The sequence below is a fragment of the Scyliorhinus torazame genome, chromosome 10, assembly GCF_047496885.1.
Source record: "Scyliorhinus torazame isolate Kashiwa2021f chromosome 10, sScyTor2.1, whole genome shotgun sequence".
Classification (NCBI taxonomy): Eukaryota; Metazoa; Chordata; class Chondrichthyes; order Carcharhiniformes; family Scyliorhinidae; genus Scyliorhinus; species Scyliorhinus torazame.
This window is the reverse complement of record NC_092716.1, coordinates 102839488-102866757: the sequence shown is the minus strand read 5'-3', so window position 1 is coordinate 102866757 and position 27270 is coordinate 102839488. Positions and strand designations below refer to the sequence as shown.

The window sequence follows — 27270 nt, the reverse complement described above, 5'->3', positions numbered from 1 at the left end:
GACATCACTACTTCGAAACGGCGGAAGAAGCATGGACCTTTATTAAAGACGAGAAACTGGATCGGAACTGAGGGACTGATCTTAGAGGGGAAATGACACTGCCGATGTATAGAGGGATGTAAATTGGGAAGGGGGGGGGGACACTAAGAAATGTGGGTGCCGGTGGGGGGAAAAGAAGAGACATAGGCGGGGGATGAGGAATGGGAGTGGGGTGGTAGAGGGAGCTGCGCCACAAGGGGCGGGACAACTACAGAGAATATGGGGCCTACTGTCCTTGTTCCCGCGCCAGAAAGGTGATGGCGGGAAGATAGGCGCAAGGTAGATGGGAGTTCCCCACACGGGGGGGTCAAGGAGTGAGTGGGAGAAGCCGGGGTCAGTTGAAGTCAGCTGACGTTCGGAAGTAATATGGGGGAAGCAATCACGCTAGATGGGGATCTAGCGGGGGGGGGGGGGGATAACTGGGTTGCTGCTGCAGAAGTCAAAGAGGAACTGGTTAAAGAAAAGGTGGTCGGGGCTGGAATGCGCCGCCTGGGGAACGGGTGGGAGCGCGGAATCGGGACGTGGGACTGGCCTAGAGAGGGTGATGGCTAGTCGACACGGGAAGGGGGCAGGTAGCCCCCCAGTGCGGCTGATCACGTGGAACGTGAGAGGCCTAAATGGACCGATTAAAAGGGCCCGAGTGTTCGCACACTTGAAAGGACTGAGGGCAGACGTGGCTATGCTTCAGGAGACGCACCTGAAGGTGGCGGACCAAGTTAGGTTAAGGAAAGGATCGGTGGGACCGGTGTTCCATTCAGGGCTGGATGGCAGCTGTTTATCGACTTCTTTGGAAAGGACTAAGCTGTCAGCAGGGGGTGGGGGTTTAAAAGGGGAGGCATGGGGAGCTGGTCAGGTGGGGGTAAGTTGGTGGGGATTTGTTGTTGGGGGGTTGCTTATGTAAGCCATGTTGGCTGGGTTTTGTTTTTCTTGGTGTGGGGTTGTTTATTCTGTTAAAATTTATAATACAAATGCTTCAATAAAATATTTTTCCAAAAAAAAAATTGTTCTGCTGACCTGCAGTGTTGATTTTAATGATTTGTTGACCCGATTGTCTGGATCGCTCTGCTCTTCTACCCATTGAGCTTTTTTACTCTCTGAGGTATAGGTGCTGCCTTTCTTTCTACCTAAGTGCGTCAATGTTATAGTTCATTTGGTACTTTCGCTATCCAGCCTGCACGTTTTTAAATGTCTTCTTGTTGCATTTTTCCTCAGTGCTAGTTATACCCACCAATTTGGCAACATCTGCAAATTTTGAATAGAATTATTTGTTCCAAAGTCCAAATCATAATGTAAATAACGGATAAGTGTTTTCTTCTCTCCATGACAACTTGAGTTGCAAGGTCAGCTATGATGGGGCAACATTGGAACCCTTCAATATATGCAGTGAGGTTAAAACAAGGTTTTGATACTGACACTCTCTAGCAGATGCTTCTCTTTACTATTGTCGTATGCCTTCAGTTCATCTACCAAGGGTGACTTCTTACATACCAGAACCAACAGAAAACCTTTCCGCCTTGTCCACCTGGGATCCAAGACAAAAGTATGTCAAGTCCTCGTCAGAGAATTGTTCTATGCTGCTGATGCTGCACTAACATTCCATGCTGAGGAATATCTTCACCTGCAAACAGACTCTCTCACGTCGGTAAAGATTCTGGTTTCACCATCAACATCACAAAAATAAACGTCATGGTTCAGGATGTTGCCATTCCGCCATCAATCAGCATTGATAATGCTGAAGGTTGCAAGTGAGCTCTCTGCAAGTGAAATATGAAGGTGGTGGACATCGACACAAACAACTAGCCAGCAGCTGCCATTGGCTTGAACCTCTGGCAACTGCTTGTTGGGGGTGGGGGCACACACCCCCCCCTCACCCCCACACCACCCAACCCACACCACCCCCACGCACATGCTCATCCCCACCATAACCCGGCCCATGGTTTAATAATCATGCATCTTGTCATGTCTTGCGGGATCTGCTGGAGATGGGACGGATCCATCTGGCATACCACGTTCCAGCCAGTGCCACAGCCGGAGCACCCCCGTGAGTAGAGCATCGATGAGAGCAGCTCGGGCACCAGCTCTCCACCCGAGTCACAGGAGACCCCGGAGCTCGAGTCGGAGGATGACAGTGATTTTCACATCTGTCTCCAACACCGTCCACCATCCCACAGACACTCACCTAGTTTGGGCATGTTAGTAAAGAGGCTCCTGGGACACTATCTGGTGCGCACCACACAGTTGATCAGGTACAGCAGGTGGAGGTAGGAACTCGGAGGGCAGGCCGACCCCAGGAACTAGCTGCCGTCCAGACGGGGTTTGGGCTTCTGGAACGGACAATCCCATTAATCATGGAGATGCAGTCGCAGAGCCAGGGACTACATGAGGGGTTGTCGGCTGGCCAGTCGGCGCCCCCCCCACCCCCCCTTTGGTGAACCTGGAGCAATCAGAGCGTTCCGTGTGCCTTAGCCCTGACGCAAGCGTTGTGCGGCCTCCCATGCCTGCCTCGGCCCCATGTCATGTCCTGCCCATCCTCGCCCTCCCCCGCTTCCCTGCGCGATGTTGTGAAGGAAGCACCAGGCCGCCATTATGCGTGTGACCCTCTCAGCATCATACTGGAGGGCCCTTTCTGAGCGGTCGAGGCATCTGAACCGCATCTTCAGGAGGTTGAAGCACTGCTCGATCACACCCCTGGTTGCTGTATGGCCATCGTTGCAGTGGGTCTCCGTATCAATCTGTGGCCTCCGGATAGGTGTCATCAGCCACAACCGCAGTGGATAACCCCGTCACCCAGGAGCCAATCCCCCAGCCAGACATGTCAGGAATCGTCGAGTGACCAGGATGAAAGTGTCATGCACACTGCCTGGATATCGGGCACAGACATGTATGATGCTCCCCTGATGGACACAGATCAACTGCACGTTCATCGAGTGGAACCCCTTTAGGTTTGTGTAGAGTGGCCTATTATCCGCAAGTGCTCGTAGGGGAACATGCATCCCGTCGATCACCTCCTGGACCCGGCACATATCGACGATGGTGGCGAACCCCACTGCCCGGGCAGCCTGTTGGGCTCAGTCCATATTGAAGTGGATGTATTGATCCGCCTGGGTGTATATAGGGCATCCGTGATGGCGCAGATGCACCTGTGCACTGAGGTCTGTGAGATCCTAGACAGATCCCCACTAGGCGCCTGAAAGAAGCCCATCACGTAAAGGTTCAGGGCGACAGTCACCTTGAGGGCCACCAGGAGCGGGTGCCCTTCCAACATACACCCGCAGTGCCAGGTGTGCCATCATCTGCCAGACATGTCGCATTGTCTCTCTGCTCAGCTGGCGTCTTCGACGGCATGCCCAATCCGGCAGGTCCTCGAAGACAGGTCGTGTCGGTACACACAAGGCCTCATGCGCCTCCTTGGCACCTTTTCCTCCATCCCAGGTGGCTGCCACCTGTTGCTCTGCGGCATGCTCTGCTGCTGCATGCTCTGCTGCTGCAGCTTCCTCCTGCTCCTCGAGCAGCACCAGCTCGTACAGCCGCAGGGCATCCCCCAGGACTGCAGCGATAAATCGGAAAGCCACCTTTCTGGTTGAATTCCAATATCCATTGTCTGCAGGGGGTGAAAGGCCGAGATGTTAGCATGGTGCATACCCCTGTGCCCAACCAGGTCCACTGGGCTACACGGTGTCCCCGGGTGGCACTGCGGGCTCTGCCCCCACATGCCCCCCCCACCTGCACCCCTGACCCCGTCGGTGGCCGGCACCATGAGGGCCATTGGCACTGGCGCCTGTCCCTGATGCCAGGGCTACAGTCAGCTGGCACTGCCCTTCCTAGCGGAATGCTCTGCGGCCCCCACCTCGTGCTACAGAAACAGATGAACAGCAACCTGAGATAGTTCAACTAATAGAAGCTCAAGCGGAACTTCTAGCTAAAGCTCTTCCAGTCTCTGATGAAAAACTCAAGCTCATCAGAGCAGAGACTGAAAAAGATGTAATGTTACGAGTAATCAGCTTTATGAAAATGGTTGGCCGAAAAGACACTGTTCAAATTTCAGAAATATTCAACCTGATCTCACTGTTGTAGATGGATTTCGCTGGCATGTCTCACATTCTAGTACAAAATTGACGATGTCAGTGCTTATTCCAGGCCAATATACTACTTTGTCTCAATTGTCTTGTTATACCGTAGGGGCTACTGTGAGCATTGCCCTGGGTGGACCACCGGCAGGTGACGGCCGGGTGGGTGGCATGTGGCGGCACCCGTACAGCCAGTGTCACTCTGCAGAACCAGGGGCCAAGGTGGGTGGTCAGTGGGTGGCTGCAAGATGGCTGCCTTGCAGGCCATGGTGATGGCGGACTGTGCCTGGAAACCGCCCCAGTTCCTTGGGAGGTCACCCGGGCCAATCGGCCTGTTCCCCTGTCAACCACCCTCCCCCGGCCCTGACAGATTCCCCTCCTCCCAACACCAGCCAGTGTCCGGCCCGTCAGCCCATAGTCATGCCTCGCTGTGTCCTACCTCCTCTCTCTCCCTCATCAGCCATGACGGCGGTTTCATGATTTTTTTTAAGTGAACCTTGGCATCGGCAATCCGGCCCATCGGAGGAGGAGAATTGCAGAGGCCTGGAGAATCATAGAATCATAGAATTTACAGTGCAGAAGGAGGCCATTCGGCCCATCGAGTCTGCACCGGCTCTTGGAAAGAGCACCCTACCCAAGGTCAACACCGCCACCCTATCCCCATAACCCAGTAACCCCACCCAACACTAAGGGCAATTTTGGACACTAAGGGCAATTTATCATGGCCAATCCACCTAACCTGCACATCTTTGGACTGTGGGAGGAAACCGGAGCACCCGGGGGAAACCCACGCACACACGGGGAGGATGTGCAGACTCCGCACAGACAGTGACCCAAGCTGGAATCGAACCTGGGACCCTGGAGCTGTGAAGCAATTGTGCTATCCACAAGGCTACCGTGCTGCCCCGGGTAACCGGGTCGGACTATATAAGGAGCCGAGGGCGAGTGTCCGCACAAATAACATCAGCTCCCGATACTTTTCTCTCCACCGTGGGACTACGGAAGGAATGTCCTATATCCCCCCTGCTGTTTGCACTCGCGATTGAGCCGTTGGCCATCGCATTAAGAAGTTTGGGGGTATGGAAAGGGATAGTGCGGGGGGGATAGAGCATATGGTGTCCTTATATGCCAATGACTTGTTGTTATACGTGTCGGAGCCGAGTGTGTCAATAAGGGGATTATTGGAGCTGCTGTGGGTGTTTGGGTCTTTCTCGGGGTACAAATTAAATCTAGACAAGAGCGAGTATTTTTTGTGGTGTCTCGGCCGGGGGTGGGGTCAAGGGTGGGGGTGCTGCCATTCCGTAGGGCAGGGACTGGAGGTTCAGGTTGCTCGGGAGTGGGGGGGGCACTCTGCAGGTACAATATTTCTAGTTTGGTGGGGAGAGTGAAAGCTGATCTGGCAAGGTGCGATGGTTTCCCTCTGTCACTGGCGGGTCGGGTACAGGCGGTTAAAATGAACGTGTTGCCGCGATTTCTGTTTATTTTCCAGTGCCTGCCGATTTTCTTGCCAAAGGCATTTTTTAGAGAGATTGAAGGAATGATTACCTCGTTCATATGGGGAGGTAATGTGGCCAGAGTTAGAAAAGTGCTGCTACAGAGAGGAAGGCAGGCAGGGGGTTTGGGTCTTCCGAACCTGATGTATTATTACTGGGCGGCGAATGTGGAGATCGTGCGGAGCTGGGTTAGAGGGGTTGATTCCCAGTGGGTGAGAATGGAGTAGAGTTTGTGCAGGGGGTCGGGATTGAAGGCGCTAGCAACTGCGCCGCTCCCGATAGCCCCGGGGAAATACTCAGGGAGTCCGGTAACAATAGCTTCATTGAGAATTTGGAGGCAGTTTCGCCAACACTTCGGGTTGGGGGCAGGGTCAAGGGAAATGCCGATTCAGGGGAACCGCAGATTTGAGCCAGGGAAGTGGGACAGCAATTTTCGGAAATGGGAGGAAAAGGGGATTAAGACACTAGTAGATTTGTTTCTTGGGGGTCGGTTTGCAGGATTGAAGGAACTGGGAGCGAAGTATGGGCTGGAGCAGGGGGAAATGTTCAGATACATGCAGGTTTGAGATTTTGCCTGGAAGGAGATACAGAGCTTCCCAGTGGAGCTGGCCTCCACATTGTTGGAGGAGATGCCGACGACAGGGGGACTGGAGAAGGGGGTAGTGTCGGTGGTTTACGGGGCTATTTTGGAAAAGGAGAAGGCACCACTGGAAGGGATCAAAGCAAAGTGGGAGGAAGAGTTGGGAAAGGGTATGGAGGAGGGGTTCTGGTGTGAGGTGCTCCGGAGAGTGAACGCCTCCACCTCGTGCGTGAGGTTGGGGCTGATACAATTTAAGGTGGTATATAGAGCACACCTCACGAGGGCGAGAATGAGCAGATTCTTTGAAGGAGTAGAAGATGTGTGTGATTGTTGCGGGGGAGGGCCCCCGCTAATTGCGTTCATATGTTTTGGTCCTGTCCAAAGCTGGAGGATTACTGGAAGGATGTTTTTACGGTAATCTCTAAAGTGGTGCCCATGAAACTGGACCCGGGCCCTCGGGAGGCCATATTCGGGGCGCCGGACCAGCCAGGGTTGGAAACGGATGCGGAAACAGGTGCGGAGGCAGATGTTGATCGCCCGAAGGCAGATCCTGCTGGGATGGAGAGCATCCTCTCCACCCTGTGCCCTGGCGTGGCGGGGGCCCTGTTGGAATTCTTGACTCTTGAGAAGGTTAAGTTTGAACTGAGGGGAAGGATGGAGGGATTCTACAATTTATGGGCGTTATTCATTATGCTCTTTCAAGAATTGGATAACATTGAACATTGGTGGCGGGGGGGTGGAACACCGCTAATCATGTGCAAACTGTGTTTACTGTACATGCGTTCTGGTATGCATTGGCGCCGCGGTCGAGGTATGGAATTTTTCTCCAATCTGATTAATCCCACGACAGGTTAGTGCCGAGAGTGTATCAGATTTTTCAGATTTCGGAATATAATATGATAATGCGCATGTGCGGCGCATTGGGACATGTGCATAAGCGGCATGGTGGGACTTGTGCATGTGCAGCGTGTTGGGGCTTGAGGGGGTCGGGCATTGCTTCTGGGCCTCAGAGATTGGGAAGCCAGTTAAAAATGGCGTCTTGATCTCTTGCTACACAGAGGGCTACGGCGAGCTCATCTCTTCAGTCTACAAAATGGGCTATATTCGCCCTCGGAGTACCCCGTTGAGCCCTTGTATCAAACGCGAGTTGCGCTTTACAGCCTTGTGTTTCTCTGCGCTGCGAGCGCCAGGAAACATGCGGCTAAACACACTCGCTATGGGGCTTTGTTCCCATTTAGTTAAATTGCGCCCTCTAAAGTGTGAAAAGCTCCCCACGGCCAAAGAAATGACTAAGTGTCGTTTGATAGCGGTGGTTAACTCGCTGGCAGGGCCGGCGGGAAACACTCTGAAAAACCCGCCACAAATGAACTTAGAATTTTTTCCATTGAATTCCACCCCAAGAAACAGTATTTAGGTTGCAGTGTCCTGGCCAACATTTCTCACTGAATCAACTCCACAGAAAAAAATCAGATTAACTGGACATGAATCTGGGGCGAAATTTTCCGACCTCCCGCCGGGTCGGAGAATCGCTGGGGGTTGGCGTGAATCCCGCCCCGCCGGTTGCCGCAGTCTCCGGCACCGGATATTCGGCGGGGGCGGGAATCACGCCGCGCCGGTTGGCGGGCCCCCCCCGCTCGATTCTCCGGCCCGGATGGGCCGAAGTCCCGCCGCTAAAATGCCTGTCCCGCCGGCGTAAATTAAACCACCTACCTTACCGGCGGGACAAGGCGGCGTGGGCGGGCTCCGGGGTCCTGGGGGGAGGCGCGGGGCGATCTGGCCCCGGGGGTGCCCCCACGGTGGCCTGGCCCGCGATCGGGGCCCACCGATCCGCGGGCGGGCCTGTGCCGTGGGGGCACTCTTTCCCTTCCGCCTCCGCCACGGTCTCCACCATGGCGGAGGCAGAAGAGACACCCTCCACTGCGCATGCGCGGGAATGCCGTCAGCGGCCGCTGATGTTCCCGCGCATGCGCCGCCCAGAGATGTCATTTCCGCGCCAGCTGGCGGGGCACCAAGGGCCTTTTCCGCCAGCTGGCGGGGCGGATATTCGTCCGGCACCGACCTAGCCCCTCAATGTTGGGGCTCGGCCGCCAAAGATGCGGAGCGATGCCCGTCTGATTTGCGCCGTTTTGGACGCCAGTCGGCGGACATCGCACCGTTTCTGGAGAATTTCGCCCCTGATTACTGTTTGGATGGTATTTGCTTAATTTATCTATGTAATAACAGTTACAGACCTTTTAAACTACAGAATTGGCATAAGTATTTTGGATGTCAGAGGATGCTGAGTAAAAGGTGCTGTAGAAATGGATGTTCTTTCTATCTGTACAGGGGACCCCTATGGCAGAAGGTCAGTCAAGCTTCAAGCACAAAAATTATTGTATTTTGACTTTAAATAGACAGGAGCTTGTGATTTAAAAAGTGGCTTCACGTTGTTGTATTTTTAAAGAGCTCTTTGTCTAAATGTCCAGGCAGCCAAAGACATAATACAGTTCAGAGATTTTCCAGAAATTGCCCATAATTCTGAGAGATAGACTGTGGATATTACAGCAGTTATGCAAGTCAGCTGTTGTATACTCACTTTGTTCAAAGCGGGAAAGAAAAATCACTGAATTATTGATCCTGTGAAGGATCACTGGTATTTGTTTTTCAAGCTCCCGCTACATACTCTCAGACACTGAAGATGCTTTCTCTGCCAGGCATGGTTTTTTTAGCAAAATTATCCGACTGGCCAGAAGATCACATTTTATCTTTTTACTTTAAATATTGAAAATTATGCCCTATTTCTAATCGTATGACTGTACACTTGAGATGTTTAAACTAAATCAAACAACGGTATTGAAGAAAAATACAAGAAGAAAATTGCCCTGATCTCAGCTGGAACATGGTACATCATTACAACGAGTCTTAGTACCTTGAATGAAGATCGAAACATTTAGCCAAAGTCTCTGCTCTTGGGTTCTATCCAGTGACTACCAGTGGAAACTGTGTACATGAGATTACCAGATAGCTGCACTGTTCAACATCTCAGTTGTGGCCCGTCAATGTCTAAATACCCTACCAGCATGCAAGAACAGCTATTAGTGAAGTACCTCAGGGATATTAGCACTTGTTAAACTATGCCCTCGTGTGCATCAGCCCACAGGAGAGGAAAATAATTCAATGTAGCCAAATGAGAAAGCGAGAAATCTCAGCATAGAACTCAACCCAGATCATGAATCAATATTTTCATGAAACTCACAGTTCAATAATTTGTTGTGGTATCTCAGCCCATCTGCTGCTGAAATACATAGCCAGGTATTTATTTACCTCCATACTTAACTATTCCAAAACTCACCTGCTCAACCTCCCATCCAAAACTCTACTGTCCATTTCCAAACTCACACCCAACACCTCTGGCTCACTATTATATATTGGTTCCTGATTCTAGAAACTCTCTCTTGAAAAATTTCCATCCTTGCATTTAAATCATGGTCCTTGCTCCTCCTTATCCTTGTAACACCCTCCCACCACTGCAACTCAGCGAGATATCTAGTTCTATGTTCTATATGAGGTCATGCATTTTGGAAGGTCTAATGCAGGTAGGGAATATACAGTGAATGGTAGAACCCACAAGAGTATTGACAGTCAGAGAGATCTAGGTGTACAGGTCCACAGGTCACTGAAAGGGGCAACACAGGTGGGGAAGGTAGTCAAGAAGGCATACGGCATGCTTGCCTTCATTGGCTGGGACATTGAGTATAAGAATTGGCAAGTCATGTTGCAGCTGTATAGAACCTTAGTTAGGCCACACTTGGAGTATAGTGTTCAATTCTGGTCGCCACACTACCAGAAGGATGTGGAAGCTTTAGAGAGGGTGCAGAAGAGATTTACCAGGATGTTGGCTGGTATGGAGGGCATTAACTATGAGGAGCGGTTGAATAAACTCGGTTTGTTCTCACTGGAACGATGGAGGCTGAGGGGCGACTTGATAGAGGTCTACAAAATTATGAGGGGCATAGACAAAGTGGATAGTCAGAGGCTTTTTCCCAGGGTAGAGGGGTCAATTGCTAGGGGGCATAGGTTTAAGGTGCGAAGGGCAAGGTTTAGAGGAGATGTGCAACGCAAGTTTTTTCCACAGAGGATAGTGGGTGCCTGGAACTCGCTGCCAGAGGAGGTGGTGGAAGCAGGGACGATAGTGACATTTAAGGGGCATCTTGACAAATACATGAATAGGATGGGAATAGAGGGATACGGACCCAGGAAGTGTAGAAGATTTTAGTTTAGACGGGCAGCATGGTCGGCACAGGCTTGGAGGGCCGAAGGGCCTGTTCCTGTGCTGTACTTTTCTTTGTTCTTGTTCTTTGTACTCCTCTGTGAGGGGACTGAGACCTCACACTGTACATTATAGACATCCTCATGGCTATTTCTAAAATGTTTTAAACTGGACAAAGACCTTTTAAAATGATTGAATCTATATCTGTCTGTGACCCTGGACCAAAATAAGCTACCTGGCAGCACTGAAGAAACTTGCACCTCATTATCTCTAAAGAGACACTGACCCATGTGGGCTGCATAGACCAAGTTCAAAGAGAGTTACACAAAGGCATTACCCAGGTTGGGCAACTGGAAGCTATTTCTCTGCTAGGACAAAGGGCCCCACAATCTTCCTTTCATTTCTTAATGATTGAGACACTTAACCATCACGGGGACCCATAGGAGAGATATATACCCTTTATATTAGACACTGTGAAAAGGTGGCAATCATGTGACATGGACCTTAGTTGGTGGAATAATTATATTGCCGTGCTGTACTGAAAATTCAGTCTGCCATATTACCATCCAACATATTAGCAGCACCACAGAAAAGGAGCTCTGCCCAGACTGAATACCTGGCCCCATCTACTGCTTCCGCTGGAACTTCTGTACCAATGTCTCTAAGATGATTTGTCTGTGTGCATATCATATCGCGCGAAGTCAACTCCACTGGAAAAATGAATTATCCAGCAATGGTTTTGCAGCCTGCCAATCTCCATGAAGGAATACCTCATTGGACTTTGGTGCTGGATCCTCGAGAAACAACTTTATTTTCTTTGCAGTCTCTGCACTGTAAATCTTTTTCTCCATCCCTCTTTTACTGTGTGAACACAAATGAGGAAATGTTGCAACTCTTGTCGACTCACAGTTTGAGTATGTGCAAAGTTCATCCTATCTCAAGTTTGCTGTAAGATTATTCATAGACAATTGAATCACACCAACACCGAGGGGTTGGGAAATATGCCACTGCTTACAAATGAGGATGAAAATCAAAAACAGCTTCCTGTTTACAGGCGGATGGTGAGAGGAGAAATTAATGCTATTTAAATTAGTCCCCCTCCGGTCTGAAACATTCTCCAACACTGGTCAATTTCCCATGTCCCTCATCCCACCATTGACTTTTGTAATTTAGCTGCCAAGGCCCCAAGTTTTAGAACCTCCTCCTTAAGCCTCACTGCTTCCTTTTGTCTGGCCTCTCAAGACCATCTTGAAACCTATCACATTGACCTAGCTTTTGCATACCTGCCTAAATGTCTACTTCGTTGGCTCAAAGTTAATTTGTCTGATTACGCTGCTGTGTAGCACCTTGGAGATTTTATTTAGTTAAAGGCATTAAACAAATCCAAATTGTTGTTACAAGCATTCAATACAGCACCCTTTAGATTTCAGCAATCAAAGAAGCAGCCAGTGCTGAATTGCATTTCCCCAGGTATACACACTCATACTAGCAGTTTTGACGTTATCTTGGTCTGCACGTTCAGCCTTGGGGAATGGTGATAAGATTGTACACCTCTGGAAGTTTTGTGAATTTTTATCCTCTGCTTGAGATACTTCCCCTTAATTGTCCTGTCCTTTAATATTTGGCAGACATGCTATTACCTTCTCCTATTAATGGGACAATCTCTCAACCAATCTGAGTGGGTCTTTTTATGAAAATGAGGTTAGACCAGAAAATTAAGTGTTATTAGCGGCTGCGATTCATTTGGATTTTAAAGCAGCACAAATCAAAGAATAACCACTCATGCCTGCAAAGAAAAATCAGCTCATAGAATTTTACATCACAAAGGTAGTCGGCTATTCAGCCCAATGGATTCTGTGTTGGCTCTTGAGTGATCCACTTAGCTCATTCCCCAAACCCTTTTGAAGATGTGCCTTGTTCATAACCTCTGCACTTCGCATTTAAAACGATTATGGATTTGGCTTCCATTGCTATGTCAGGCAGGGTGTTTCATGCCTAAGCAGCCTTTATCAGCTCCTTGCCGAGTAGTATCTTGCAAGTCTGTCTCTCACACAGATTCTCTGGTCATTATCATTATTGCTTGTGGGAGCTTGCTTTGTGCAAATTACCAGCTATTTCCTTCTACATTACAACACTTCAAAGTAATTCATTGGCTGATAGTGCCTTGCACTACTGAGGTGGTGAAAGGCGTTATATAATTACTATTCATTTCTTTCTTTCACAGAACCTGCTGGTTGTATTCTAAACATATTTGGGTTTTTTTGTTTGAAGCCAATGAATCATCCAAAACCAAAAAGAAAATCTGATTAGCACCTGGAAGCTGTGACCAACTTACACTGACACCCGAGGCAGGTGTTAATTGAGGCAGTGACATTTGAACAAAATTGAAATTTAAAATCTGTGTTTGCTTTCTTAACAGGAACTGAACTCTTATTCAGTAGGAAATAAGCATTAGTGTTACTAAGAGAGCAATGGACTGAATGTTCACAGTTCTCATGTGATGGCTATTAAATTTTGGTTCATAATTTGAGTTGAAAGTGGACCGTTATTAACTTATCATGTAAATTGTGTGGCCAACACCTTGACTAAATATAGCAAATACTCTGTTGGTTAACAATCTGACAGGCGTTTAAATGCTATGCTGTAAGCAGCAAAAATGTTCATAAGCCTCAAGAACAGAGATCTGTAACGTTGACATGGCTGGACTTGTGGTGGTGGTATCATGCTTATGCTATCACTTTCATGGTCCAAGAGCTTGTTACTGTCGGACTGTAAGGAGATTGAAAAGAGAGCAAAGTTCACCTGGCTCATCCCACCATTCATCCAGCTATATTCACATTATTCTATAAGGAGAGAGGAGTCTGGATTTTCCCTCCAGGGACAGAAATTGGGACTGTTTTCTGATCCCAAACCCATCCCTGGAGAAAGCAGTCACTCAGTGGACTTTTCACAGGATGTCCCTTTAATTGACGTGGGAGGCAGGGTCTCCATCCAATTAAGGACAGTGGAATGTTGAAATTGGGATCCAATGGGCAGCATGGTAGCATTGTGGATAGCACAATTGCTTCACAGCTCCAGGGTCCCAGGTTCAATTCCGGCTTGGGTCACTGTCTGTGCGGAGTCTGCACATCCTCCCCGTGTGTGCGTGGGTTTCCTCCGGGTGCTCCGGTTTCCTCCCACAGTCCAAAGATGTGCAGGTTAGGTGGATTGGCCATGATAAATTGCCCTTCATGATCAAAAATTGCCCTTAGTGTTGGGTGGGGTTACTGGGTTATGGGGATAGAATGGAGGTGTTGACCTTGGGTAGGGTGATCTTTCCAAGAGCCGGTGCAGACGCGATGGGACAAATGGCCTCCTTCTGCACTGTAAATTCTATGATAATTCTATGAAATAGAGTTTTTCCAGCTGACGAGGAGCAGCTGGCTGGAATAGAGGATATCTATAAGGGAGAGGGCACTTCAAAATGAAGATGTCCTCCATAACTTTTTTACCGTACAGCCTCCCCGAACAGGCACCAGAATGTGGCGACTAGGGGCTTTTCATAGGAGCATCATTGAAGCCTACTTGTGACAATAAGCAAATATTATTATATTATTATTAAAAAATGGTTCTTGCAGTCAGGCAGCCACTGCGGCAGTGGCAGGGTACAGTGGGGAGCTGGGAGGGGGAACCCCTTTGCCTATGGCTGCTCTCACACCCAGACAGGCTGGGAGGACCATCAGGCCTGCCTGGGGCTCTAGCATCCCTGCCCATCTCCATCTAACCTGGCACCTACCAATGTGCGAAATTCCAGTCAGCTTCCTTCAATTGGACTTGAGGCTCTTAACCAGCCTAATTATATACCTGTCATGAGGGAGAATGGTGCCAGTAACCGACATGCTGATTGGTAATGCTAATATTCAGACCCACTTGCCTCCAATCCCAGCCTTGGTGGTGGCCAAACATCTAGCCCAAGGCCTTCAGTTTTGTCATGGTGGAGGAAGGGTATCATAGAATTTACAGTGCAGAAGGAGGCCATTCAGCCCATCGAGTCTGCACCGGCTCTTGGAAAGAGCACCCTACCCAAGGTCAACACCGCCACCCTATCCCCATAACCCAGTAACCCCACCCAACACTAAGGGCAATTTTGGACACTAAGGGCAATTTATCATGGCCAATCCACCTAACCCGCACATCTTTGGACTGTGGGAGGAAACCGGAGCACCCGGAGGAAACCCACACACACACGGGGAGGATGTGCAGACTCCGCACAGACAGTGACCCAAGCCAGAATTGAACCTGGGACCCAGGAGCTGTGAAGCAATTGTGCTATCCACAAGGCTACCGTGCTGCCCCTAATGTTAGCTGGTTAAAAATAATGATCCAAATAATGGGACAGGGTAAAATTACTTTTTAATGAGTATAAGAATGGGAAAATCAGACAAGAGGGAGAGAAACAGGAAATGTGCACTGTTTCTGCATTGTGCAGTCAGGGTGAAATCAGATAAAATAGATGGAAAATCATTTAAACTCCCCAGTCAAAGGCAGGTTAAATCTTCCTTACTCCAGGATTATTCTGGAGGATCACGGAATGGTTACAGCACAGAAGGAGGTCATTCAGCCTATTAAGTCCATGCTGGCTCTTTGTAACAGCTCATCCTGCCTCCTGCCCTTTGCAGTACATAACCACTTGTTGCATAACAAGGATTGTCATGTTGCCTTTCTTTTGCCAGTTGCCTTAAATCTGTGTCCTCTGATTATAGGCCCTTCTACAAAGGGGAACAGTTTCTTCCTAGATACTCTGTTTAAAAGTTTTGATTTTGAACACTTCTGTCAAATCTTCTCTCAAAATTCTCTGCTCTCGAGAACCCCACCCCAGCTTCTACAAGCAATCTACATAACAAAGTTCATCATCCCTGTATTCTTGTGAATCCTTTTTCTTGAGGGTCTTCCAAGAGTGTGGTGCCTAGAGTTGGGCACAATATTCCAGCTGAGGCCGAACTTCCATCATAACTTCCTTATTTTGTTTTACTCTTTACCCTTAGCTAGAGAGGGAAGATCACAACCAATTCAGGATCTTAAATGCCTTATTAAACATTTTCTCAACTTGCCCTTCCACTTTCATTCATTGATGCTTATGCAGGCAGGTCACTGTTCTCCTGTGTCCTCTTTGAAAATGTATGCTTTAGTTCATATTGCCTCTCCTCTTTATTCCTACTTAAATGTATCGCTTCACACTTTTCTGCATTAAATTTAATCTGCCACATATCTGTCCATTCAACCACCTGTTTCCTCTTGAAGTCTTTCACCAATGTCACTGCGCTTGCAAGTTTTGTTTTCTGAAAATTTTGAAATTGTGCCCTGTACATCCAAGTCCAAATCAATAGTATATATTTCAAAAAGCAGGTCCCAGTGCCAACTCCTGTGAACCCCACTAAATACATTCTTCCAATCCAAAAACACAATCCTTCACCACTACTTTCTATCACTTTTATTTGATGGGCAGCAACTTCACACTTTATCAAAACTCTATTGGAATATCAAAAGCCTATTGGAAGTCAATATACATCACATTGTCATCATCAACCCTCTCTGTTACTTCAAAAGCCTCAAGCAAGTTAGTTAAACATGACTTGCCTTTAACAAATCTTTACTAGCTTTCCTCATTTAATCCACACCTGTCCAAGTGACTCAATTTTGTTCCGAATTATTGGCCAACAGGTTGTCCAACTTTGATCAGACAGAAAACTACTCATTTACCTGGATATATTGAAAAGGCTCCGACTTCTGATGGAGGATCCCGCAGAACCACCTCAGGGCACTAGCTGGCGCCTTCTGATAAGTGTTTAAAACTCCCCATGCTTCTCAGTGTGTGAGCATGAGGGTGTGTGGTAATGTGGGGGAGTGAGTTAGGGAGTGGGTGGGCAGGCAAGGGAGTGAGGGAATAAGTGGGTGGGTGAGGGATTGGGCGGTTGAGGCAGTGTATGAGTGGCTGAGTGTGAGGTTGGGGGAAACGGGACAGGGAGTCGGGTGGTGAGGGATATTCAGGTCTGATCACAAGAGGGAAATTGGAGCGGGACAGCTATTGGGCATTTGTGCTAGTCAGGTTGGGTTAGCTACACAGGTAAGTATGTTGGAACCGGCCAAAATTTCTGACTCTAACTCAGAGTTGAAGACTTTTCCAGAGGTTGCCAGGGAACAGGGGAATTGCCCATTAGTAGTTCAAATGTTGCAGGCAATTGGATTGGATTTGTTTATTGTCACGTGTACCGAGGTACAGTGAAAAGTATTTTTCTGTGAGCAGCTCAACAGATCATTAAATACAGGGGAAGAAAAGGGAATATAAGAAAATACATAATAGGGCAACACAACATATACAATGTAACTACATAAGCACTGGCATCGGATGAAGCATACAGGGTGTAGTGTTAATAGCGTGGGTTTCCTCCGGGTGTTCCGGTTTCCTCCCACAGTCCAAAGATATGCAGGTTAGATGGATTGGCCATGATAAATTGCCCTTAGTGTCCAAAATTGCCCTTAGTGTTGGGTGGGGTTACTGGGTTATGGGAATAGGGTGGAGGTGTTGATCTTGGGTAGGGTGCACTTTCCAAGAGCCGGTGCAAACTCAATGGGCCAAATGGCCTCCTTCTGCACTGTAAATTCTATGAAACATCAGGGGCGTCATTCTCCGACCCCCCGCCGGGTCGGAGAATGGCCGTTGGCCGCCGTGAATCCCGCCCCCGCCCCCGCCGAAGGCTCCGAAGGGAGAAAAGTCGGCGGGGCGTTAATGGCGCCGCTGCCGCGGAGAATGTCACGGGCCTGCGCAAGGCAGCCGATTTTCGGCCTGCCGATATTCTCCCTTCCGGATGGGCCGAAGTCCCGTCGACGTGATGACCGTTCACGTCGACGTCAATCAAACCTCCTTTTCATCGGCGTGACCCGGTGCTCCAGGCTCACGCCGACCAGCGAGGAGGTGAGTGACGGCCTGGGGGGTTGGCTCTGGGCAGGAAATGGCGTGGCCGCAGACTGATTGCCTGAGAAGAGGTGTGTCTCGGCTTGTGTGTGTGTGCGGCGGGGGGGGGGGGGGGGTGGTTAGAGTAGGCTGGGCTCCGGGGGAGTGCCGGGAGGGGGTCCGTGCCGGGGTGGAGGTTGTGGAGGGGGTCCGTGCCGGGGTGGAGGTTGGGGGTTGTGGAGGGGGTCCGTGCCGGGGTGGAGGTTGGGGGGGGGGGGTCCGTGCTGGGGTGGAGGTTGGGGGTTGGGGAGGGGGTCCGTGCCGGGGTGGAGGTTGGGGGTTGTGGAGGGGGTCCGTGCCGGGGTGGAGGTTGGGGGTTGTGGAGGGGGTCCGTGCCGGGGTGGAGGTTGGGGGTTGTGGAGGGGGTCCGTGCCGGGGTGGAGGTTGGGGGGGGGGGGTCCGTGCTGGGGTGGAGGTTGGGGGTTGTGGAGGGGGTCCGTGCCGGGGTGGAGGTTGTGGAGGGGGTCCGTGCCGGGGTGGAGGTTGGGGGTTGTGGAGGGGGTCCGTGCCGGGGTGGAGGTTGGGGGTTGTGGAGGGGGTCCGTGCCGGGGTGGAGGTTGGGGGGGGGGGGTCCGTGCTGGGGTGGAGGTTGGGGGTTGTGGAGGGGGTCCGTGCCGGGGTGGAGGTTGTGGAGGGGGTCCGTGCCGGGGTGGAGGTTGGGGGTTGTGGAGGGGGTCCGTGCCGGGGTGGAGGTTGGGGGGGGGGGTCCGTGCCGGGGTGGAGGTTGGGGGTTGTGGAGGGGGTCCGTGCCGGGGTGGAGGTTGGGGGGGGGGGGTCCGTGCTGGGGTGGAGGTTGGGGGTTGGGGAGGGGGTCCGTGCCGGGGTGGAGGTTGTGGAGGGGGTCCGTGCCGGGGTGGAGGTTGGGGGTTGTGGAGGGGGTCCGTGCCGGGGTGGAGGTTGGGGGGGGGTCCGTGCTGGGGTGGAGGTTGGGGCGGGGGGGGGTCCGTGCCGGGGTGGGTGATGGGAGGGCAAATGAGTTGGTCCACCTGGCCAGGTGCCAGCCTCCAACAGTTGGACCCATGCGGTCCATGCCACCTGGCTGGGGGGAGGAGGGGATATGGGCAATGATGACATGTCGTCGTTCCCCTCCCCCCCACCAGGTCGTCATGTTTTCAGATCATCCAGCGATGTTGGCCGCCGTGGTGGCAGCCGCTCATGTCTATGTTGCCCTGGATGAGGAGGAGGAGGAGGAGGAGGAGGAGGAGGAGCGTGCCAGAGAGGCGGCGCAGGCTGCCGCAGAGGGGCAGGCGGCAGCCGCCCAGGCTGGAGGGACACCTGACCGACAGGACGAGGAGGGGGAGGAGGACGTCGCGGCCCCACGGCAACGGAGGCACCCGAGGGCGCCCCGTGTGTACCGGCCCCGGCAGTCATACCAGGACCTCACGGACCGGGAATGCAGGAGGAGACTCCGGATGAGCCGGGAAACCGTGGCACACATCTGCCACCTGCTGGCACACCTGTCACCGCGTGGCACTGGCGGGGGACACCCTCTCCCCGTGTCCGTCAAGGTTACGGTGGCCCTGAACTTTTATGCAACGGGGTCATTCCAGGCACCGAGTGGGGACCTGTCCGGCATATCGCAGACATCGGTGCATCGGTGCATCCGGGCAGTGACAGATGCCCTTTATGCCATGGCGCACCGCTACATCCGCTTCCCCGTGGACCGGGCCAGCCAAGATGCCCGGGCCGTGGGCTTCTCTGCCATTGCCGGGTTCCCCATGGTCCAGGGCGCGATCGATGGGATGCACGTCGCCGTGCGGCCACCTGCAGATAACAGGGCCGTGTTCACTAATAGGAAGGGGACCTATTCGATGAACGTACAGGTGGTCTGCGACCACCGCATGATGATCCTGCACGTCTGCGCCCGTTACCCAGGCAGTGTACACGACTCATTCGTGTTGTCGCGGTCATCCATCCCCGGCATGTACGAGGGACGCCATCCCCGGCTGAGGGGCTGGTTGCTGGGCGACAGGGGCTACCCATTGCGATCGTGGCTGATGACGCCTATACGGAGGCCACGCAATGAGGCGGAGAACCGCTACAATGATGCCCATGTAGCGACAAGGGGAGTGATCGAGAGGTGCTTTGGCGTGCTGAAGATGCGTTTCAGGTGCCTGGACCTCTCTGGGGGCGCCCTCCAGTATCGGTCAGATAGGGTCGGCCGCATCATTGTGGTGTGCTGCGTCCTGCACAACATAGCCCAGCAGAGGGGCGATGTGCCGCAGGCAGAGGAGGGCGGAGTGGAGGAGCAGCAGGAAGAGGCCCAGTCCTCCCCAGATGAGGGGGATGGGGGCAATGGTCAGGGCAGACGGGGTAGACACAGACGGGTGGCTGTCCACCGTTACCGGCTGGCCCAGCGGGCACGGGACAGACTGATAGACGCCCGCTTCACTGACTAGATGGGCGTGGGAATCGGGTAGTATGGCCACAGACCGCACACCATGACAACAGCCGACCACCCACACCCCCCACCCATCCATCCACCCAGCACCATCACCCCCCTCCCCAACCCCACACACCCCACCCGCATGCACACCACCCCCCCACTCCCAATTGCCGATCCACCGGCGGCACAACGGGCCGGGCTCACCCAGTTGCGGGTGGACGCGTGTCTATCGCAGGCCATGGAGAATGATGACAGCCCGCCTCCGATGAGCTCCTGGCTCTACATCGTTGGACTATGTCTGACCCATGGCCACAGTACCACCATCCACCCGGACCATCCCTGCATGCGGCTGTGATACTGCAGCGCACGGTCCCGTCCTCTGCCCGGGGGATGTTGATGGCGGCCCAGGGGGAAGGGGGCAGACTCACCTGGGGCTGAGGTAAGACCACCCCTCACACACACACTTGCGCTCAACGTACATGACACCCCCGCACACTTTGGACAGAGCATAAAGGCAGCTTCGGTAGGTGTAACATTGACTTTAATAACCAAAGGAGTTCATGCACGTGCCCTAGCGCCTAAAACTCATCTGTGCCCTGCACCCGTGCCAACTTACTCAGTGTCTAATTGTTTGGCCTTACGGGCCCTTTGACTACGTCTACGTGGTTCCCCAGACGGTACAGCAGAACTGGAGGTGGACTCCTGTGATTCCTGCCCTCTGACACTGGATCCCTTTGGCGGCCGTTTCCTGGGGCGTCCTGGCCTAGATGGGCCAGGCTGCGGCCCGGGCGACTGGGATGGCGAGCTGCCAGCCTGTCCTGCCCGTTGCCCACCCGATGCACCTGGGACGGAAGGGGGGGAGTCCGAGGTGTCGCGGTGTACCGGGACCTCCCCTACAGAGGGAGCCGGGATGGACCACACCACCTCCTCCTCCCTCGGGGTGCCCGATGGCCCCCAGGCCTCTACATGGGTGGGGGATGCGAACGGACTGGCCATCCGACGCGCCCCCGACATCTGGCGCTGCCAGTCCTGGAGGCCCGTGCTGGTATCGACAGGGGTCTGCAGGTTTGCAGCCATGGAGCCCAGGGGGTTGTCGAACCCTGTCTGCGACAGTGCGACGCCAGCTCGCACATGGCCACTGGCGCCGATGCCCTCAGCGATGGCCTGCTGAGACTGGGCCATGGCCTGCAGAGACTGGGCCATGGCCTGCAGAGACTGGGCTATGGCCTGCTGAGACTGGGCCATGGCCTGCTGAGACTGGGCTATGGCGTTGAGCGCCTCTGCCATCTGGCGCTGGCACTGGCTCATGGCCTCCTGTGAGAGGGCAGCCATTTCCTGGGCCACAGACGCCGCCTGCACGGAAGGCCCCAGGCCTCGCAAACCGTTCCCCATGTCTGACACCGTCGCACCCATTGCCTCCACCGCGGACGCCACCCGTGCGGTGTCAGCCTGGGTGGCACGCATGACCGGGACCACTCCCAGCTCCTGGACGCGGGTGGACTCCTCCACCTGCGACCGCAGCCGCCGCAAGCCACCCGTCACCCTATTCGCTCGTCTCCGTGTCGGTGGTTGCATCGGATCTATGTGTGGGTGTGGTAACTGCAGGAACCCGGGATCCATCTGGGCGGCAGATGTTCGCTTGGCCTGGGCTGCCCTCCGACCGCCCGGTCCCTCTGCTGCTCCTACCTCCACCTGCTGTACCGGGACGGCTGTGTTGTGCGCACCAGTGAGTGTACCAGACGCCTCATCACTAAAGTGCCCAACCGTGGTGAGTGTTTCTGCGATGGTGGAGGGTGTTGGTGACAGCAGTGGCGTTGTGTCGTGCTCTTCGTCCCACTCTGAGTCCATGGCACTTTGGGGTGGGGGTTCGTCTCCACCCATCCACTCTGAGTCACTGTCCGGTATTTCGTCTTCCCGGGTAGGGGTGTCCTGGGTAGTGCTGTCCCGGGTAGTGCTGTCCCGGGTAGGGGTGTCCTGGGTAGTGGTGTCCCGGGTAGGGGTGTCCTGGATAGTGGTGTCCTGGGTAGTGGTGTCCTGGCTCGGATGTGACGGGGGCCTGTGGCTGCCCCCCTCATCGCTGGGTGGTCGCTCCCGCACGTGACGGGGGTGTCGTCTCCCTGTTGCTCCAGGTCTCTCCGTCTCCCGTGGTCTCCGAGGGGCATCCTGCGGGCGTCGCATGCTGGAGGGTTCGGGTCTCTCCGTCTCCCGTGGTCTCCGAGGGGCATCCTGCGGGCGTCGCATGCTGGAGGGTTCGGGTCTCTCCGTCTCCCGTGGTCTCCGAGGGGCATCCTGCGGGCGTCGCATGCTGGAGGGTTCGGGTCTCTCCGTCTCCCGTGGTCTCCGAGGGGCATCCTGCGGGCGGTCTGCATCTGCGGGGATGGGTGCCTGGACGTTTGGTCCTGCGATACACAATGAAGCATGCATGGTTAGACATCAGGCAGTGATCAGGTGATACGGGAGAGGGGGATATAGGGGAGGGGGGATATGGGGACGGGCTGTTGGTGGCTCACTTGCTCGTGGGGCCCCGACCTCTGCATCAGCAACCTCCCGGTCGTCAGGTCCGCCAGCCAGTTCCAGGGCCCTTTCCTCGTGTACGGTCAGTGGCCTCTCATCAGCGGGCCCTCCTCCAGTCCTCACATGCTCCCTATTGTTGTGTGCGCGCTTCTCCTGGGGGGGGGGGGGGGGGGGGTGGTGGCAGGGGTAAAAGGCAACAGTGTTAGGCAGGTATATGAATGCACGCCATCGGTTGCGCGTGCATTGCAGAGGTTAAGGTTAGGGCTGGATTCACTTGGGGATATGGGGGATATGGGGGAGGGGGGATATGGGGGAGGGGGGATATGGGGGATATGGGGGAGGGGGGATATGGGGGATATGGGGGAGGGGGGATATGGGGGATATGGGGGAGGGGGGATATGGGGGAGGGGGGGATATGGGGGAGGGGGGATATGGGGGATATGGGGGAGGGGGGATATGGGGGAGGGTGGATATGTGGGAGGGGGGGATATGGGGGAGGGGGGATATGGGGGAGGGGGGATATGGGGATATGGGGGAGGGGGGAATATGGGGGATATGGGGGAGGGGGGGATATGGGGGAGGGGGGAATATGGGGGATATGGGGGAGGGGGGATATGGGGGATATGGGGGAGGGGGGGATTTGGGGGAGAGGGGATATGGGGGATATGGGGGACGCTCACCCTGCCTGCTCTGACGAGGTCGTTCACCTTCTTGTGGCACTGGGTGCCTGTCCGTGGTGTCAGGGCCACAGCGGTGACGGCCTCTGCCACCTCCCTCCACAGACGCCGGCTGTGGCGTGGGGCAACTCTGCGGCCGTGCCCGGGATACAGGGCGTCCCTCCTCTGCTCCACCGCATCCAGGAGCGCCTCCACATCGCGTGACTCGAACCTCGGGGCTGAGCGACGGCCAGCCATCAAGTCGGGTGTTGCGGTCGGCTGTTCCGGTCGGGTGGGGGGGGAGCTGCGCGGCCTTATGAGCCGTCACGCCGTGCAGCGCGTATGACGCTGCACGGCGTGAACCACTGCGCAAGCGCGGATCCCGTTACGTCGCTGCTAGCCCATTTCGGGCCGCAGACTATCGGCCCATTTTTATGACGTGACGCAAGTGGGATTTGCGCCGTTTTTTGCGCCGATCGGCGGAGTTTCCGCCGATAACGGAGAATTTCGCCCCCAGTCTCCAATGATCCAGAGACCTGAAGATCTGGGCATTTATTTCCACAAGTTGCCACACCACTAAGGTTAAAATGACTAGCCTGTAAATGCTGTAGATCTTTCAACATTTTTCTGAACAAAGGTGTAATATTTGCAATTCTCCAGTCCTCTAGCACCAACCCTGCCCGTATCCAAAGAGGATTGGAAGATTACGATAATTTCCAGTCTTACTTCCCTCACCAACCTTGTATGCATCCCATCCGGATCTGATGACATATAAGGCACGATTCTCCGGAAGAATTTCCAAGAGTTGCAGCGAGCAGGAATTGCCACGAGTTTCCCGGCGCTCGGCCCGGCGAGGCCAGCAACACTATTCAACGTTAATTGGTCCACTTAACGAGGCCTCACGGGCTTCCCACCCCGAATGACGGCTCGCCAGCTGATTCGCCAGGACCTTGCTGGCCAGCCCCCCCGCTAACAACGTCGAGCAGCACTTAGGCTGCACTTGCTCAGCTAACCCCAACCTCGCAACAATGGCACCACAGAGACTGGCCCCAAGATTCAGGGATGCTGACCTGGGGAGGCTCCTAGACACAGAGGAGGCCAGGATGGATGCCCTGTTCCCCCGAAGGTCCCAGAGGGTGAGCCACAAGGCAGCCAGTGATGCCTGGGACGAGATAGCCTGCCGGCTTTCTCCACCTCTGATGTGCATTCAAAGAACTAGGAGGGCCAGGCACGTTGAGCATCGCTGAGGGCACTGGAGTAGGGGGGACGGGTTTGATAGGGGGTAGGGTTGGGGTCCGGGGGAGTTGGGAGGGCGGTATTCTCGGAAACAAGGCATTGTACAGCACAATAAAACAACTTCTTGCACAACACTTATGATGCCCCGGTCACTTTCATCCGCATATTGGCTGACCCAAGGACCCTTTGCCTGTCTCTCCAGGCAACGCCCCCTCCCTCCCCGTGGCACCCACCCACCCTCTGCCCATGGTTGTGTCCCGGGAGCTGTGTTCCACCCCTGGTCTTTCGGATGTTGGCTGCTGCGTGTGTGGTGTTGACTCCCCACAGTGTCCAGGCATCAAGGTGCGATCAGAATGCTAGGCAAGGACTCTCCCATGCTACATGGCCTGCCTACCCACGGGATCCTGCTTGGCATGCGTCAATTTCTCACTTAACCACTTGCCATGTCACCCCAGTGCTCGGCAGAAGATGGGGGACCCTCCAGAGGGGTGGGCCACCATGGGAGGATGAGGGGGGGGGGTAACTAGAGGGCACCACCATAGCAACCCTTGGATTGCCAATTCCCGATTAGTGATAGCCTTCAACAGAGCAGCAAGAGGCCTCAGCAGTCGGTGGGGGTTATGGTTGATTGGTGGGGCAGACGGGAAGGGATAGGGGTTGCCCCCGGAATGGGGTTGTGATCCAAGGGTTGGCATGGTGGTGCCCCCTAGTTGCCCTCCCCAACAGCTCCCCCCCAACCCTCCCATGGCAGCCCACCCCTGCAGAGGGTCCCCCATCCCCTGCTGAGCACTAGGGTGGCAAGGCAAGTGCCCCCGTTCTCTTTACCTATGAGCAACGATTGCTACTCCCCTCCTCGGCTCCCCACAGAAGCCCTTCCATCAATTTTTATAAAGGAGTACCAATCGGCGCCAGCGTGAGCACTTGCTGGGAAGGCCGGTAAATGACGGGAGGCAGTTGGATATGGGGTGGCTCTAATTAATTGTATGGAAATGGGGCTTAAGTGGTGATAATTGGTTTCTAGCCACGCCACGTGGGATTCTGAATTTGCCTATGGAAACAGGCCGGTTGCATCGCAAACTGTTTGGTGCCTGGCATGGTTCCCATTTTTGGCCTCTCCCACTTTCACCGGCTTTGTTATGCTTGAACGTGAGTGTAACGATGCTGGAAGATTGCACTCATCTACTTTAAATACATCCAGTCTTTCTGATACCTCCCCTTTATCCATGTTCGGACCATCTAATATTTCAACTACATCCTCTTTCCCTGTGATTTTGGTGGCATTTCCTTCTTTAATAAAGATAATTGCAAAGTACTCATTTAACATCTCATCCATGCCTTCTGTATCCAAGTGCAAATTTCCTTTTCGATCTCTTATCAACCCCATCCCTCCTTTTACTCCCTGTCTACTATTTACATACACAAAACAGACATTTGGTTTACATTTGATGTTAGCTACCAGTCTATTCTCGAATTCTCTCTTTGCCTCTCATTTCACTTTTCACTTCCTCTCAACGTTCTATATTAAGCCTGATTCTCACTTGCATCATCAACCTGAGATCTATCATATTCTTTTTCTGCTTCATCTTGCTCGCTATCTCTTTCGACTTCCAGGGAGTTTTGACTTTGGATGTCCTACCTTTTCCCTCATTAGAATGTACCTCAACTGTACTCAAATCTTCCTCTTAAAAGATGGTCCAATTACAGTTTTGCCTGCCAATCTTTTGATTCCAATTCACCCGAGCTAGATTCGTTGGTCATCGGCAATTAAATATTTTTACTCTAGCTTGCTGTTTGTCCTTTTCCATAGCTAGTCCAAACCTAATGACCACTGTGGGGAAAATTATTTTTCTTCCGCCAAGGACCAACTTGTATTGCACTTCTGTCCCTCCATCCGCACTACCAAGTGCTAGGAGCTTATGGATTTCTTTTTCAATGATTAAGACTAATTGTGCAGCTACATTATGTGCTATTGTCTCCTCATCCACCCCCACCCTAATCCCACCCCAAGTTCCCAACTTCTTCCCCCCAACATCACCAGGCTCATTTCCTCCATGGCAACCATCTCTGACCTATTGATCTAATTTGCACTCAACTCTTAGTCACTCAACTGTCTTTCACAAGGATCCCAAGAATCTCTCATCCTTCTTCCCATCCTTTGAAGTACAACAACTCTTGGAAGCACAGCACTATGGCATGCTGTGCTGCAATGAAGGTTTCACCTTCAATTTCCTCCTGGTCTGTTTTGTTCTTGGACCAAAAGTTAGCAAGCAGAGGCAGACATTTGCTGTGATGAGAGAATCATGAGGCCTGGTTACCCCAACGTGTATCTGCAAATTGCCCAGATACACGGTCACTTTGGCAACTAGTTTTCTTATCATAGCAGTGGTGTGAAGCATTGCCTGTTTCCATTCTTCACCCAAGGTGTAGTGTTGGCAAGAGCAAGCATAATCATTGGGAGAAAGTAAGTTTGAATGTAGGCTTAAAATGGATGTTTTAAATTAGGGCAGCAGGACAAGCATAAAGAGTTCCTAAGATAGCTCACACGGCATCAGACACCGATTCTGTCCGCAGAAATTACCCTGGTCTCAGCAGAACTCAAGACTATAGTCGTACAATGACAAAACAAATTGATGTACAGTACCTGCCAGTTTGAGTCCATGGGGGGCAGGAACTCATCGCAATTATCCTACAAAAAGAGAAAAATAAAGCACTTCAAATGGAGCAATAATGGAAGATCTTCATTAGCTGCGCTGCATTATTTTAAATGCTAATCAGCCTAATAACTAGTTCGGGGATTGGGAGGGGCTCAATCAACCATAAACCACAGTCAGGGATCTGCCCATCACATTTTATTTCAAGTTTCTTAATCATTAGTATGGCAACCATTTTAGTAGAGCTAAGCGGTATTTATGTACTTTTAAAAAATCTTTTAAGGGTTGAAATTTTCCCATCGTCTATATATTTTCTTGTTTTAAAAAAAGTACCCAATTATTATTTTTTTCCAATTAAGGGGAAATTTAGTGTGGCCAATCCACCTACCTTGCACATCTTTGGGTTGT

At 52.7% G+C, this 27270-nt stretch overlaps 1 protein-coding gene across 4 annotated transcripts in view; it reads right to left on the bottom strand.

The window, feature by feature from the left end:
* ndrg4 (NDRG family member 4) overlaps positions 1 to 27270 on the bottom strand; it is a 336617-nt gene that overhangs the window by 210621 nt on the left and 98726 nt on the right. For all 4 annotated transcript variants that reach the window (XM_072518539.1, XM_072518536.1, XM_072518537.1 and 1 more), the window contains exon 3: positions 26853 to 26897. In XM_072518539.1, the coding sequence (XP_072374640.1) occupies positions 26853 to 26897 (45 nt within the window). The remainder of the gene's footprint in view (positions 1 to 26852; positions 26898 to 27270) is intronic.